This window comes from Mytilus galloprovincialis, chromosome 9 (genome assembly GCF_965363235.1).
Source record: "Mytilus galloprovincialis chromosome 9, xbMytGall1.hap1.1, whole genome shotgun sequence".
NCBI lineage: Eukaryota > Metazoa > Mollusca > Bivalvia > Mytilida > Mytilidae > Mytilus > Mytilus galloprovincialis.
The window spans coordinates 56,836,977-56,853,992 of NC_134846.1; the positions used below are offsets into that span (position 1 = coordinate 56,836,977).

The following is a 17,016-nucleotide window of genomic DNA, read 5'->3' on the forward strand; positions in this document are numbered from 1 at the left end:
TCTTTTTCCACAGATGTTATAGACGTCATATCTAAAAATCTAAAATTCTTGGAGAATACAACAATTGAAGATTTGAATACCACATTGACCTTAGAGCAAGTTGAGTCAGATCTTCGTGAATATCTACTGTACCATCCGGAAGAAACAACTAAATATCCAATTAACACGGAAACTATACAAGCTATGTATGAGAAACGTATGAAAATTAGAGAAAAACAAATAGAAGTCGGAAATAGCGTAAGTTGGAATAATTACTTATATTAAGCTATATGCAACAAAATGAAACATTTTGTTTTCAAGCAGCTTCTATACTATTATTACGATTATATGTATTTACATATATTAAACCATGATGATATACTTCACATTGATAATTTGATGTGTACTTATCAGTTATCGATTTTTTAACATTATTGCATGTACCTCGTAAATATTTTGTATGGGATATCTTAATATGTTTAGTATTATATATATAGTGATTCAAATTGGTAATTACAACAATGTGCTTTAAAAATCTCTCATTTTCAAATAAATTGCATTTTGTTCCGCTTATTTCAAATGCAGCATTATCATTTTTTTTTTATTAAAGACAGCGACTTTTCTATATTATTAATTAATTTTATTTCAGACTGAGAAAACAACTGGGAAATTATTTGGTTGTATTGACACTGTAAACGAAGTTAACTCAATAAATGTCGCTTATGGACAAGGACCATATGAAATAAAATCATCAAATCTCCAGCTTACAATTGAAAAGGACAGCATTTCAAATCTGATAAATAAGACTAAGCTGTATCGTAATGGTTTTACGTTTGATATGGAAAATGAAACCTTTACCAATATAACCGATGAAAACGTTGAGATACAGGTTGGCAACATAATAATACTTAAATATAATAATGATAAATAAATTCAACAAATAAAACAGGATTTATAAAAAAAACTAAACAATTTGTCTTTGAATGCGAAAAAATATATATATAAGAAAATATTTTGTTATCATTTCATATAAAATGAGGATACAAGAGTTGTTTAAGAATTCATGTCAAGTAGGACACAAACTTGTTATTGTTTGAATAGCAAGTAAAGTGTTTTATTATATATATAGAAATATCTGGTATATAGTTCGTGACAATGTATGGCTATTATCATATTCTGCAACTCTTACAACTATTTCAAATAACACATTTAGTAAATTTTGGTGCGGACACCTTAAAAATGACGCAAAATTATTTTCCATATTGACGTCATAGAAACTCTACGGAACCACATTGTAAACGCTGACGATGTATGGCCAGTAACTGTACATATCAATAATGAGTATACTGTCAAAGCAATTTGACCATTCAAACACAGCTGAAGTATAAACAATCATTAGGAAGTCTTGGGAGACGAGTAGATTCAAACGATACAGAAGTACGGGAATGTTTTTGCTACAAATATTTACCGTAATACTACTATCCTGTTCATAGTTCTTTTAAAAATATTAACAGGTTTAGAATTATTTTAAAAGGAAAATGTTTGCTTCAAGAAAATATATTGTTCTTTCCTAGAAAAATGTTTTCGAAACTACAAACCGTTAAATAGTATTTTCTAACAATTTTGTAAAATCAGTATTCATTCGTCTATAATTTTATAAAAAAAACACATATTGGGGTATGATTAAAAAAAAATATAGTGAAGACAACTATTTTGACGATGCGAAGTTCCATGATTTCGTACAAAAGTTTTAATGTATATGTGCATGAGGTTCAGATGTAGTATTAAATAACATAGATTTTATGAATATAATACACTGTTTCATAGGTTTCTGTATTGGAATCTTCGCCTATAATCCATGCAGGTGGTGCTACAAATATTCATGGGAAAATTGTCCGCTTAACAGCTCGCAACGATGAGGGAAACGAAATACACTTCCCAGTTCCCATGACAATAGAGAATGAAGGAATAACCCATTATGCTGAGTTTGATACCTCCATATTTGATGATGAACACGATGGGCTAATGCATTTCAGAGTTCGTCTTCAAGACGACAGCGATGCCTTGATAGCCTACATTTTACCCGAAGGATTTGATGAATATACAACCGAGACCTATAATTTGACAGTTTATGCGACTTCAAAAATAACTTCTACAGTTGGAGAGTATGAATTTGAGGAAGCTGTTTCTCCCCTTAGTTGGACTGCTTTCGGATTTAAAGTATTCATTCCAAGTGGCACTTTTCCAAAAGGAGATATAGTGTTATCTCTCAAAAGCAAAGAAGGTATTGCCATTATCTATAAATTGATAGTTTACTTTTTTTTTTTAAATAATGAAATGATTCTGTACACTCGTGTATTCATAATTAAGTCTTAAGACTATTTTTTACTGTCTTTCATGTACAGGAAATAGGCAGATTTGCATGTAAATTCATATTCAAATAGAAATTTCAATTATGTTTTCCAGTGAAGATAATTGTTAACGTTAATTTGTATTTTAAAATGACTTGTATTTAGAATCATAGCTGTAACGGTTATCTTGTATATTTAAGTCCCACGCAATACATCTAGAACAGAAGGTTCATTACGAAGACGACGTAGTGTCGGTTTAGACAATCCATCAAACCAAACATTTACCAATATAAGTATAGCGATAGTAACAACTGGCTGTCGTGTGTATGATGAAAGTTCTAATTCATGGACTCCGAATGGATGCAATGTAAGTACTAGTGTCATCAATGTTGATTTGTGAGGGTCCAATTTTCGACTTTAATTGAACATTTTGTGTCATGGTTTTAAATCTAATATTTTTCAAAAGTTGATATCAAATTGCAGTCTGATATTATATTGGAAACTGCCAATATTTTTTTTCGATCTCATAAAATATTTAATCGTCCCTCATATGAAATACAAAAAAAGTAAAAGTGAATTTTCGAAATATATACGTTCATGAAAATAAGAAGATGAGTTCTAATGAGTCATTTATCCATCCAAGTCACAATGTTTAAAAAGTAAACACTTATAAGTCAACAAAGAACGGCTTTCAACATGGACCCTAGATACCACCAAACAACAAGATATAAAGGGCCCCACAATGACTAGTGTAAAACAATTCAAACAGAAAAACAAGGTATGATCTATATTAGAAACACTTATGAATCAAACCAACATGTTCTGTCTATTTTTGGATTGAAGAATGGTTATTTTGCAATGTTTGAACGGTTAATGATTGTGTGCTCAGTGCAGCTATCCGTTCTGTATCGAATCAAATTCATTTATAATTAGATCCGTATTCTACGAATCTAGCAAAGCAGGTGATACATGTACCACTAGATTAAGTTACAGCACGAATGCTGCTTCTGTTCTATTTTCAATTTAGAGTCTATTATCTTTAAACAGCAAAATAACACATTATTAATTTCTGGTGTCAAAACACCTTGTGTGAGTTTTCTTAAAGTTTTTTTTTAATGACAACTTTTGTTAGTTTTATTAGATTGTATAACGAAATGCATGTTTTACAGGTTCTACCATATTCTACTCTCAACGAGACATTGTGTAGATGTGAAGCTGGTGCAGGAAATGTCTTCGCATCTTCATTTTTTGTACCCAACATGATTGATTTCCATTCTGTGTGGTCCAAGTTTGACGTTAATAATGCAGCCATATATGGCACATTAATTGCATTATTCGTTCTGTACGTTGCCGGTATGGTATACCTTAGACGAAAAGACAAGATAGACCAGATAAAGGTTAGTTTCGGTTACATATTAACAGTGTGCCAATTAATGTATAGGAAGATTATTTCAAACTCACTTAGGCATTTTGAGAAGATTGCCATTAAGTGAAACTTGAACAAAACTATTCGTTCTTTTAACGGTTTTACATTCTGGAATATTACATTTTTTTCACCCCGCATTGTAACCTTTATCGTCATTACTTTTCATCAAACATGAGTATATCAAGAAGTAGTTCATTGGAAAAAAACCTTATGGAGAGGGCATCACTTGCAAATTTGGAAAAAAAATAAAGCAACACTTTATAAATTTCAAAGACCCGATTTATTTGTACAATATTATCATTAGCTTGAAATCATTTTCGTCGATGTCATCCGTTATCGATACCAAAATATAAAAAAAAAAACATATATAATGACACGTACAAAAAAAACATCTTTATGTTTTTTTTCTTTTCATTTGTATTCGGAAACATAGGTACGTAGACAGGTTTTCCCTTTATAAAGGTTATTTGAGAAACGATTCAAGTTTATTGTAAACTACAATGACTACACATAAGGGTCTAGCACAATAGGTGACAACGAAAAAGTGTGTAGTTTTAGGAACCGATGCATTGATTTATGGATGTTATTTTATGGGCGTATGCCTTGACTATCTTACCTATTTTTACCATCTTTGAAACGATTATGAGTTGCCTGTGCGCGACACAGGCGGGCTCCTTTTTTATTTATTTGAACAAATATGATAACTATACATTCACCAAAGTGTATCAGTACAATGTGCAATGTTAATCTTATTTTTTCAGTGGATGCCGGTGTTACTCTGTGATAACCAAAAATCTGCTGAATACTTTTACCTAATATCTGTATATACTGGCCTAAGACCTGGATCTGGAACTAAGTCGAATGTTAGTTTTATTCTTGGAGGAGAAGATGGTGACAGTGGTGTACGTCTACTAAATGATGGAACATCTGAGGTAAGATTTTTTTAACCTTTACAAAATATTGTTGAACGAATATTAATTTTGAAAGAATTTTTAAGTTCCAGCGGATTTATGTACGTTTATTGGTGAATAATGTATTTTAATAATATTATTATATTTGATATGATTATATTTGATATAATCTAGTACAAAATATTTAGACAGGAATATCTTGGATAGTAATTGTAAAACAAATCCGCTTGTATTAATGACTTCAAAAAATAATTACAACTGATAAAGAGAAAAATCATAAAAACATTGAACTCCGATGAAAATTCAAAACGGAAAAACCCCATCAAATGGCAAAATCAAAAACACAAACACATCAAACGAATGGATCACAACTGTCATATTCCTGACTTGGTACAAGCATTTCTTAAGTAGAAAATGGTGGATTAAACCTGGTTTTTGAAATCATTATAAACATATTTTGATTTATATTTTCTGTAGATTATCTTACATGTATTTGATGAATATTCTATCCTGGAATTTGTAAAGTCCTTTTTTCGAAATCGTTTTTTCAAAATATTCCGAAAATAACAATATCTGTGGTTACAAAAGTGATCTTAGAAAGTACATAATATAAATTTGAACTTATTATTAGGGTATACAGAGTAAATCTGTGAGAAGTTATATAATGGCGACACCTGAATGTCTTGGCGGACTGACGTATGTTAGAGTATGGCATGACAATAGTGGGGAAGATGACGACGCGTCATGGTATTTGCATCAAATAGTTGTTGAAGATATACAAACCAAAGAAAAGTAAAGTATCAAAGTATAGACAATTTATAAATTAGGTTTCCAAGTATTTTCTCTGGAATATAGTGTGAACATTCAGTGGTCACTATTTGAATTGAAGAGTATAATGGAATATGGTAAAAAAAGATTTACTATATCATTCTATAGTTGACTACATACTACAATACGTTTGTTAGGGAGGTTTTGCTTACCCATGGCGTACATTTCAGAATGTGGTACTCTTTCGGAACACATTTAAAAGTAATAAATACAATATTTGGAAAATCGCTTCCTGTATCATACAATACGCATATGTACGCTTGTCTTTTTGGGGTGATGGGGGAGGGGCATTTTTTAGTATATCGATTGAGATTTATAAATGGGAGTTTGTTTTAAGCACGTAAAATTGATAAGACTAACGGTCAATGGAATCTTAAAAGCTGCCTTTTCGTTTACACAAGGAACATCTCCAATGGTTATCTAATAACATTAAACGGTATCAATGTTACCGCATCACATGCACATTCCGACTGATAATGTCGCTTCAGTGATGCTCGGGATGGAAATGATTAAAAATCAAAAACTCATAAGAACGTCGAAGATCTGATAAAAATATAACAGGACCAGAAATATAACCACTCCCGCGCAAGGAAGCAGATCATGGCTAGAGATGTGTAAGATGGCGACACTTTCCCTAATTTCAATGTTTTTTGTCACTGCAAGCTCTATAAAAAAAATTACCTATTAAAATCTATATAATTTTTAGCATTTCAAAGATAGAAAGAGATCTGCTGCTTCTTATTGAGTGATTTTGAACAAAGGGTTTTAATGATTAAAATTATGGAGTCATCTACTCGAACGTTTTACCAGTTTTCAAATGTTTATCTTATGTCTTCTTTTTTTCTATTCCCGTTAGTTTTCTCGTTTGAATTGTTTTACATTTTCTTATCGGGCCCTTTTATAGCTAACTATGCGGTATGGGCTTTGCTCGTTGTTGAAGGCGGTACGATGAACTAAAATTGTTAATGTCTGTGTCATTTTGGTCTCTTGTGGACAGTTGTCTCATTGGCAATCATACCACATCTTCTTTTATATAAAACAGGAGACGATAACTATATCGGCGCATTCTACATCCCTTCTTTTTCAGTTCATGCGATTTCCTAAATTTTAATTTTTTACCTTTATTTATATAAAAATTATTCTTAATGATGAGATTTGAACATCGGTAAATTAATGGTGCCTCTAATCTAAATGTTACAAATGATGTTTGATATGAACTTCATATGAAAATAATTGATTTGCATGTAACATAATAGGAAATGTATGTGTCAAAGATTTTGCAACTTGAAACTTGAAAAAAATGTGCACTCAGACTAGTTCACATGATCATACATTTAACGGAATATTTAGAGAAGGGAAATTACATGTAAATGTAGACAATAATCCCAAAATATAAAAAATGAAAATAAAACAAAATTATGATAGCAGTATAGTATTTATGGAACAATCCATACAAGTATTGCTACACATCTATTTTTTAAAGTGGAATGCACTATCTTACAAACAATACCTTAAAATAAACTGACTGATTTCATATGATATATGTTATGTAAATTTTTAGATTTGTATTCCTTTGTGACCGATGGTTGGCTCTGGACCTTGATGACGGAATGGTTGATAGGTTATTGCCAGTCCTTGATAAAGATAACGCAGGATTTGAATCAGTGTTTTCACAGCAAACACGTCTCAATATATCTGAAAACCATCTTTGGCTTTCCATAGTGGTGAGACCTCAGAGAAGCTTGTTTACCCGAGTGCAAAGACTTTCCTGTTTAATGTCACTACTTTTACTTACCATGATAACAAATGCAATGTTTTTTCAAACGGAAGATGAAGAAACAGTAATTGCGGACACGGTACGGATTGGGAAACTCCGGCTTTCCTTGAAAACAGCGTATATTTCTGTAGTTGGTGTTTTAATAACAGTTATACCAATTATGATAATTACACACTTATTCAAGAATACAAGAGTGAAAAAGAAAATTGTAAAAGATGGAAAGTCAGATAAAACTGTTGTTAAATCGAAAGAAATTACTATGGAAGAAGAAGCAAAATATCCTCATTGGGTTATCTACATATCATGGATTATAGTAGCTTTGTCTATTATTGTTCCAGCATTCTTTATGCTACTTTACAGTATGGAATGGGGTACATCTAAATCTGAAGAATGGCTGACAACATTCGTGTTGTCCTTTGTAGAATCTCTGTTTATTGTAGATCCATTGAAGGTAAGCAATTCTAGCAGAAGCTTTTTAGGAAGGAAAATATATAGATATTTGAGATATATATACAGACATTTCTGATTTGTAACAATTGGGGTGATAAGAAACTGTTTATAGAATAATAGTATTATGTAAGAAATTATATATATTTTACATAATATATTAAGCGCAAAGTTAAGAGCGGTATCAAAACGAAACAGTATCTACTCAAGTGTTTTCATCTAAAAAAAAGATAAATACCAAAACACATAAAACATAAAATGAGAACCATTCGGTCTCACAATCGAATTGCATCATGGATTTATCATTGAAAAAATGGTTCGTGCTTTAGTTGTGAAATTCCTGTCGGCGTGAAATAATGCTTCAAAAAAATACCAAGCATATACTTATACAAAAACGTAACTTTCACTTATCTAACTTGTCAATAAATCAAAATATTGCGGTTCGTAGAACAAAGAGAAAAGATGAAAAGAACGCTCATACTCATAAATCGAAAATGAACTGAAAATATCATGGCTAAAATCGAAAAATTACCGAAAGTCAAACGACAGTATGGAAACACAACATAGAAAACTAAAGACTGAACAACAAGAACCCCTAAAAAAACGGATTTTAGGTGCCCTTAAAAGGTATGCAAATTCAACTCTACACGTGACACCTGTCATACTCATAATGTTCCCATTAAGCAACTTAAGAATTCATACAAGTTCAACGTGCTTGTTTGAATATTTTTACTATCAAAAAACAAATATTAAAAACAATGAGTTTGTAAGATGACTTATTTTGCTTAGGTGAATAAATGATTTGCTGAATCAATGTCATTGAACATAAGAAACTGAAAAACAAGTTTTCAATATTTGAATTTATTTTCAAATAAAATTATGCTACGTACCTGAACTCAAACATATTTGATATCGTATATTTAATTTCAGGTGTTGATTATTGCGCTGTTTATTGCATGGTTGATTAAAAAACCAGCAGATGATATAAATCTGAAGATAGATATAGATTCTGTTCGAGAACAATGCAAGAACAGCACCGAAAACAATTCAAAACAGTTCCTTTGTAAGTTAAATATTAAGAAAGTATTGGGATTGAAGGTATACTTAGGGGGAATACTAATTATCCCCCTTTCTACATAAAAATTATGTAATACAGACGATCATCAGACGTCAATATACCAAATTATCCAACTGCAGAGTTTTATACTCTTCAACGTGGTATTGGATTTTCACACACTTTGGTTTCGAATATTTTGCAGATACTTGTATATTATGTATACATTAATTTTTAAAGTATGCGTATGATGCAGTGAAACTGGTACAATTTCGTGTTATTTAATAACTATTGTAGATTTAGAAATCTTTAATGTATACATGAACAATTTAGACAGACCTTTACTGAGTTAAGCATATATGAAACACAGGAGGTCTGATATTACAAGGTCACAATGAGTCTCTATAGAGATACCTCAACCTATCGATAAACTTAAGATTAGCAAAACGTCCCAGTTTTCTTATATAAGGCTCATTTTAAATTAAATTTCAAACACTCCCAAAAGTGTTTTGTCCCAAATGAGTTCATCATTTTCCGTATAAACATATTATATCAAACTACGATTACCATGTTAAGCTCATGTACTAGTATATCATTTATCAAGCAAAATGCAGTTTTTGATCATCATTTAAAGGATTGGAAGTTGTGGTGTCTTTCCTCGGTTTGCGTCCAATAAATTATTTAGAGATGGGTATTTGATGTATTTTTTCTAAGCGTTTTGCATTTAGAAGTAAAAACAAAAACTTGTGACTTCGGACTAATTTTTCCGGGTAAGGGGAAATTTCTTCCTGTGGCTAATACCTTGCGACTACTCTCTAGCACGTTTTAAATCTGGTTCAATGTGTTGGTCTAGTACATAACTGACTTCATATTCATGAATTCCCCTCATGATATGCATGTTATGTTTGCCAATGAACAGAAACTCACATAGAATCACACCTACATCATTATGAAGTCCATATTTTTAAAAAATATATCTTATTCTTTCCAGCATTTAGAATGGAAGTAATGTCTAAATCAGGACCACCTGTTGAGAATGCACTTCAAGATCAGAGAATTAAAAGAATGAAAGAGAAAATTGCGCAGCAAGCTTTTATAGAGGTTATCCTGCAAATACTTTTTGCAGCTGTAATATTTTCAATCAGTTACGTTAACCGAGACGACAGATTTTACAGACAGAAAGAAAACATCGATAACTATCTGTATGCATGCAGTAAAACTCAATACGGATTTTCTAAAGTAAGTTGCCTTTTTTATGTTTTTCAATTTTTATTCAGCCGAAATTTCTCAGCTACTAAAAATAACTCACAATTTATATTTGCTTGAAGCTGTGAACAATGTTCATTACACGCATTGCAATAAAGAAATTTGTTTTTCAATTAGTGTTATTTTCTTGACTGGTTTAAAAATAAAGAAGTGAAAACGAGTCTTTTGAGAACCCTTTATACAAATATGTATTGCATATATTTCATAACAATCCAATATTGTAAATATACATAAGCAGATAACCTATGATAGTATGATACTAATATAAGATCAAATAATCATAAATGGTAGTTATTGTTTACATTTTAGTAGATGTTATTGGATTCGGAAAATAATTTGTAAAACAATTATTCAGCTACAATAAAATATACTAGAGTTTTTGTAAAACAGGGAAAAACTAGTTTTCATGTGACGATTAAAAACTGACTTCAAACTGCTATTACATTGTTAGTGGATATAGTCACGTTTTATGGTTTTCCATTCTTTTTTTAATTTTCCTTGTTGAACTGTTATTTTGTTTTGATGATTGAAATAGTTCAATCACATTTTACGTTAGTAGATAAAAATGAAGTAGTTATAAAAATAATCAGTATATTTGTATTCAGAAAACGATCTTTTTTTAATAGGTTCTCTCACAAGAAGCATTTGTAAATTGGACTAAACAAACATTAATACCATTTACGTATCCAACTGAAAAATATAATGGCAAAGGCATCAGTGCCGTTGACAAATACTATGTAGCTGACATGGAAAATGTTCGTGTTGGACAAGTCAGACTTCGACAGGTCCGGACAAATAAAGGTAAATAACAGTAGAAACGACAAAAGAAAACAAAATTTAACTTCACATGTAAATAAGTTGCACATCACATTATTCATCCACTAGTCGATGATGAAGTTGCTTATTTTCTAAAGATCTGTATAAAGTTAAAAACGTACAAGAAATACCATACAATATCCATTTCTGTTTAAGATTTCAAATAAACATATCATGTGGAGAATACATTAAAATAATGTATTCTGCATCACATGTTTGGTGTTGTATTTAACCTAGTGTGTCGAAATAATTTAAAAAAAAAAACACAGATAACAAGAGTCTGTCCCCAGTACACGGATGCCCCACTCGCACTATCGTTTTCTATGTTCAGTGGACCGTTAAATTTGGGTCGAAACTCTTATTTTGCATTACAATTAGAAAGATCATATCATAAGGAACATGTGTACTAAGTTTCAAGTTAATTGGACTTCATTCAACTTCATCAAAGACTACCTTGACCAAAAACTTTAACCTGAAGCGGGACGAACGGACGTACGGACGAACAGACTGACGGACGTTCGGTCGAACAGACCAGAAAACATAATGCCCCTCTGCCATCGTAGGTGGGGCATAAAAACAAGTTTTGTTAAATGGGTTTTTTTGTGCTAATGGCCATGTAACATAATGGTGTTGTAAGAATTATATTTTCTATTCCAGAATCCTCTCCCTTTTTATAAAATGTACACAATATGCGCCTAAGTGAACTTTCTATTTTGTTTTCAAATACCTGGGTCACGCATAATTCATTTGCTACCTTTTATAAAGTTGTTTTCACTAAAATAATAATTTAAATAGTTCACAATGGAATTGTTTAATGTAAAACTTTCATTAAATTTAAGTTAATTACATTTCTCGGATTTGTTTTCAAACGTACTTAGAACATTCGTCATTTCTGTGTGAAAAAGTTCAAATGATCGATTGTCAGATTCGGTTTTCAAAATAACAAGATAGAGAAGAAAATAGCACTTTATAAACTGTGTGCTTCCGAAGCCTGAGATGTTAAAATACGTAAAACATAAGGAGATCTTGCCAAAAGTATTGTGATTTTTGATGCAATGATTTCACACTTTCATTTTTATCTTCAGATGACTGTATATATGGTGGCCTCACAGAAAGTCGTTTTTGTGTGCCTGCATATGATACTGAAAAAGAGAACAAATCACTTATGGTACCAATAGGTCCAATAGCATACACATCTAACGCTTGGAAGTATATAGGCGCAGATGAAATATGGGGAATTGCAATCACTGGTTTATACAACACTTATAGTGGTGGAGGGTTTATACAAAATTTTCATAAAGAAAAAGCTTTAACTATCAATGCCATTGACGAACTAACGGCAAATAAGTGGATAGATAGACTTACGCGTGCTGTTTTTGTCGAGTTTACTCTTTTTAACCCTAATTTGAACTTATTTTCCTATACTATTTATCTAGCCGAATTTTCAGAAAACGGAGGCGCTTATAATTGGATCGACACACAAAGTTTTCGTGCAACTACAATAACTGATGCTACAGGTGCATTCTCTATTCTCTTGTACATCATTTACTTAATTATAATCATTGTTTTAACGTATAAACTAATTAAAAAGTTTCGGCTACAAGGCTGCAAACAAACTTTTACAAATTTTTGGAATGGTCTTGACATTGTTTTATGCACGCTGAGTTATGCTGCGACTGTTGTGTGGATATTCAAATATATTTATACTAGAAAAGCTATGAAGCAGTTTAGCGATAACAGAGATGCATTCATCAATTTCCAACATATTGTTGTCTGGGAATATATATTTACATGTATTCTTGGCGGGCTCTGTTTTGCGGCAACTTTACGTATTCTAAGTGCGTTAAAATACAACAAAAAGCTGACAGAAGTTGCAGAAGTTTTGCGAAAAGGAGCAAATCCTATATGCCAGTTTGCTGTGATGTTTATGTGTGTTTTCTTCAACTTCGTTGGATTTGGATATCTACTCTTTGGATCCACTGTACGTGAATACAGAAATATGTTTATAGCATTTGGGAGTTTAACAAACACATTGATAGGAAGAAATAGTTTGGATTCAATGATTAGTGCTTCACCAGCATTCGCAGAATTATATTTCTTTGTTTATGTTTTCTTTGTTATATTTACATTAATGACAATGTTTTCCGCCATTTTGAACGAGAGTATATCCGAAGTGAGATATGCTCAAGCGGCTGATACTATTGGCATAATGCAGCTTGTAAAAACAACAATGAAAGATATACTAAGTTTAGTTGGAGTTCATTTTAGCTCCGGTACTTCAAAACGTACCAAAGATAGTAAGTATACAGTATTTATATATAATTATATTGACTTTGAATGTGTCTTCATAAATATATTAGGTTGTGTTACTATTTTAATGCAGTATACTTAAACATTTTCTTTTATTTACTATGCATGAAGATTTTTCGTGAAAGAGGAACAATTGCAAAATTCAATGGGCAAAATAAAGTTGGTGCGAGTTTTCATCATTTATGAAGGTCGTATTTACTTGCTAACATCTGAATGAATGTGTTAAAATAATCATATCACATGAAAATCAAATTTCTAAATGGCAAATTTCACTTTATAATTGCTATTTGATTTGGTTATACAATATTGGTACGAACAGTCAATATGCATAACTATCTCCTTTCAGATCTCAGAGGAAAACAAAAATACAACAATGATATAGATACGTCGAACGTATTGGGTCTCATACGAGAAACATTGGATGATTTTAAATCTGATGATGAACAAGTCAAACCAAAGGTAAGAAAAAGTTGTGACCTCATGGACCCATAACATTTTTTTTAATTTTATATATCAGACTTTCAGATTTATTATTTCAGAAAATGTTATTTTAAAATTCAGTTTGTGTAATTTACGTTCAAAAACATGTATACCTCAGTTCTAAGATGATGGTGAAGTCTTACCCTTTTCTCTTTACTAGTCATGTAAAGTTGAAGTTAATTCGGGGAACTTTTTTTCATGATTTTATCGATTTTTAGAGAGCATATATCGTTTTAAACAAAAAATATTCACTTCTTGGAACTAGTACCAATATATATGTACAGTGCTACTGGTTGGTGTGGAGTGTACCAATTAAAAGAATTTTCAAATGAAGTTTTTATAACATTGGTATTTATATTCACCAATGTAGAATTTCATGAATAATGTTACATTTCCACAAACAAAGTGCTCTAAGACCTGTTGTGTCTTTTTTTATGTTAGAATGTACAAGAACACGGCCACGACCACTCTATGATGATGTTCGATGTATTTCTGTTTATGTCCATCTGATGAGTTGATACTTTTCAACTGATTTTAATATTTCTAAAGTTGTACTTATACACCACCGTCACAGATTACGGGAGGATTGGTATCCCGGTTACATATTCAACCCCGCCACGTTTTGAATGTATATACCTGTGCCAAGTCAGGAGCCGGTAATTTAGTGATTGTCGTTCGTTGCTGTGTTACTTAATTGATTTTTTGTTAATGTTTTTGTACATTAAGTAGGTGGTTAGTTTTCTTGTTCGAATTGTTTTACATTTGTCATTTGGGGGTCTTTTATAGCTGGTCATGTGATATGGCCTTTGTCCATTGTTCTAGGCCGTACGATGATCTATAATGTTCTTTTCTGTGTAATTTGGTCTCTTTTGAAGAGTTGTCTCATTGGCAATCGTACCACGTCTTGTTTTCTATAAAATCTCATCATAGATGATCCTCAAAGCAAATGGCAGTTTCTTTTTACACTGTTTAATAGGTCCATCAAGTACGACCAGAATTTAGGGAATGTATCATATAAAATATGGTAAAAATCTAATTCCCCAAACAAAGTTCTAATCCTTGATGAGCAGATTTTGGAGTTATTGTTATGGACTATCTAATAACAGTTTACTTCAATACAGAAGTTTACAGTTAATAGTGTTTAAAATTAAACTAGAGCCTGTCTTGCCAAAGCAAATCACAAAAAAATATGTGGATTGATACAATTAGATTTAAGGAGTAAAACTATATCATGTAAGATTCTATGAAGGTTTTTACAAAATTCTGTCAAAAGATTCAGGAACAGAAAAAGATAAAATAGTTGTACTGAAGGACGAACTGACTAACAGATGGACGGTAGGACAAACAAAAAAATAACAGAGGGACGTACGGACTACGACATTACTAATTTTTACCCGTTTAGAAATTGGGGAGTATACAAACTGGGAGTATATCACATCATTATTTTCTTTCTGTTTTCAGGATAGCCTGACAGCACCAGAATATGAGGGAAACAAAGATTTGTCAGCAAAATTAGACGTTAGACCTGAATCACGTCCATGTACTGCACAGAGTGTCAAAATTATTTTACCAGACGGGACAGAAGCAAAAGACAATGAAGGATTTTACGAGTTTTACAAAGGATATTTATAAAAACTGCGCAAATTTTCTTGAGACATTTATTAACATTGAATTGTTTTCTTGTTTTAACATTTGTTGTGTATGAAATTTTGTTTTACGAAATAAGACAGTATTACGAGTTGACAAATACAGTTGATATGATATTTTGCAATACAGGGTTTTACTTGTCTTAGACAAACCTCGATAAAAACTAAAACTAACTTTTTTAATTGGGACAAACACGAAAGCCTGGATTTGATTTTGAAGAATATAAAATAAAAGCACATCGTGAAGTATAAAAAGTGTGTGGGGGGAATGAAATTGGGAAAAGTAATACAAAATAGATATTAATAGGGTACTGAAATATAAAGAATACAGAATAATGTGCAAATTAAAAAAAGGATAGCGAATATTGTGCAACGTAAACATAGAATAGAGAAAAATGGTTTAAAAAAAATAAAGAAAAAAGAAATAAAGTATCCCTTACTAAACCCCCAAATAAGTTTAATATCCTTGGGATATTTATACTCTACATACATGTACCAGTCTTATCAAATATAAACAACATCTAAATTTAATAGGAGTGTTCGTTTGGACATATTTCACCGTCTTGGTCTTATAAGGTGTTTTTTTATTAGATAGTTCTAAAGCCATTACAAAAGATTGTGTCATAAAGTAATGCACTTAATAAATTTCCTTATTAGTTTCCAATATCATTATTTTTATGCAAACGGAGGAATTCATAAAATATATGCTTAGAATAAGTTCATGAAAAATATGTTTTAATAAAGTGCAAGTGATTGGACTTTTATATTTCAAATTGACACCTTCGTGGTACTGGATAACTGTGATGCTGCGGTACCCTTAGAATCTCATTTTACAAGTTACTAGTTATTAGATTGAGTAAAATAAAAACTAATTCTTCCTTTATGTCAAGACGTATCGATCAAAAATATTTAAAGAAGCAGCGGAAGATATATGATGCTCTCCGGTTACATCGGCTTCTTCAAGCTACAAGAACTGGCCGCCATGATCAAGCCATCCGTGAGGGATCAGCAATCAATCGATCGATCAGAAGAAATAGGTCAAACAAATGATCAATCTCTATACCTGAATGCCGTGCCCTTGAAAAGAACAATTGTGTAATGAAATAAACATACACAACACTGCAAGTTCAATAAAAAAAATTATGATGTAACCCGAAATGACGGTTTTTTAGTATAATTAACATAATTCCAGATTGAGATTAATTTTCCAGAAGTCAAAATTACAATGAAAGTCTATAAAGACAATGTCTCCATCTTTGCCATCTTATTCTAGATAGAACTACTAGCATATATAATCCCGGTAAACAGTACCATGTTGTTTCGAACATAAAATACAATAACTCAATGTAATTGATTATCTTTTTTGTATATAACTTTTCTTTCATATTCAACTGAAGGCTCCTGGCCTTGTCATTTTGTGAACACTGTAGTCCTACCTTTTTTTAGTAGAAGTTTTTAACCACGTGCTTAATGTATATTTAAGCAATGAAGTCATTTCAGAATAAAGCAAATGCTCTCCATTGTATGTTATGTCTTTATAAGATCTTTGCCGAGTCAATTAAAAAATTATGATTAAGTGTTACTCCAATACAGAATTAGATTTAAGGAAACGGGAAGTCAGTTGTTAAGTACATGTTTAAATAAAATAGATACATTTTTCAATCATTGACACATGTCTTTGGCAGTTTTATTGGCACAATGAATCATATTGCTTTTTACCTAGGT

The 17,016-nt window shown here is 31.4% G+C and overlaps 1 protein-coding gene across 1 annotated transcript in view; it reads left to right on the forward strand.

Annotated features, from left to right (window-relative positions):
* Positions 1–17,011, forward strand: part of LOC143045381 (uncharacterized) — an 86,229-nt gene extending 69,218 nt beyond the window's left edge. The window contains exons 14-27 of the mRNA XM_076217839.1: positions 14–237; positions 629–868; positions 1,807–2,263; positions 2,531–2,697; positions 3,500–3,727; positions 4,518–4,688; positions 5,299–5,459; positions 7,057–7,723; positions 8,650–8,782; positions 9,765–10,012; positions 10,666–10,840; positions 11,941–13,152; positions 13,512–13,624; positions 15,107–17,011. Coding sequence (XP_076073954.1) covers positions 14–237; positions 629–868; positions 1,807–2,263; positions 2,531–2,697; positions 3,500–3,727; positions 4,518–4,688; positions 5,299–5,459; positions 7,057–7,723; positions 8,650–8,782; positions 9,765–10,012; positions 10,666–10,840; positions 11,941–13,152; positions 13,512–13,624; positions 15,107–15,277 — 4,367 coding nt within the window. The 3' untranslated portion in view covers positions 15,278–17,011. The remainder of the gene's footprint in view (positions 1–13; positions 238–628; positions 869–1,806; positions 2,264–2,530; positions 2,698–3,499; positions 3,728–4,517; positions 4,689–5,298; positions 5,460–7,056; positions 7,724–8,649; positions 8,783–9,764; positions 10,013–10,665; positions 10,841–11,940; positions 13,153–13,511; positions 13,625–15,106) is intronic.
* The last annotated feature ends 5 nt before the right edge of the window (positions 17,012–17,016 follow it).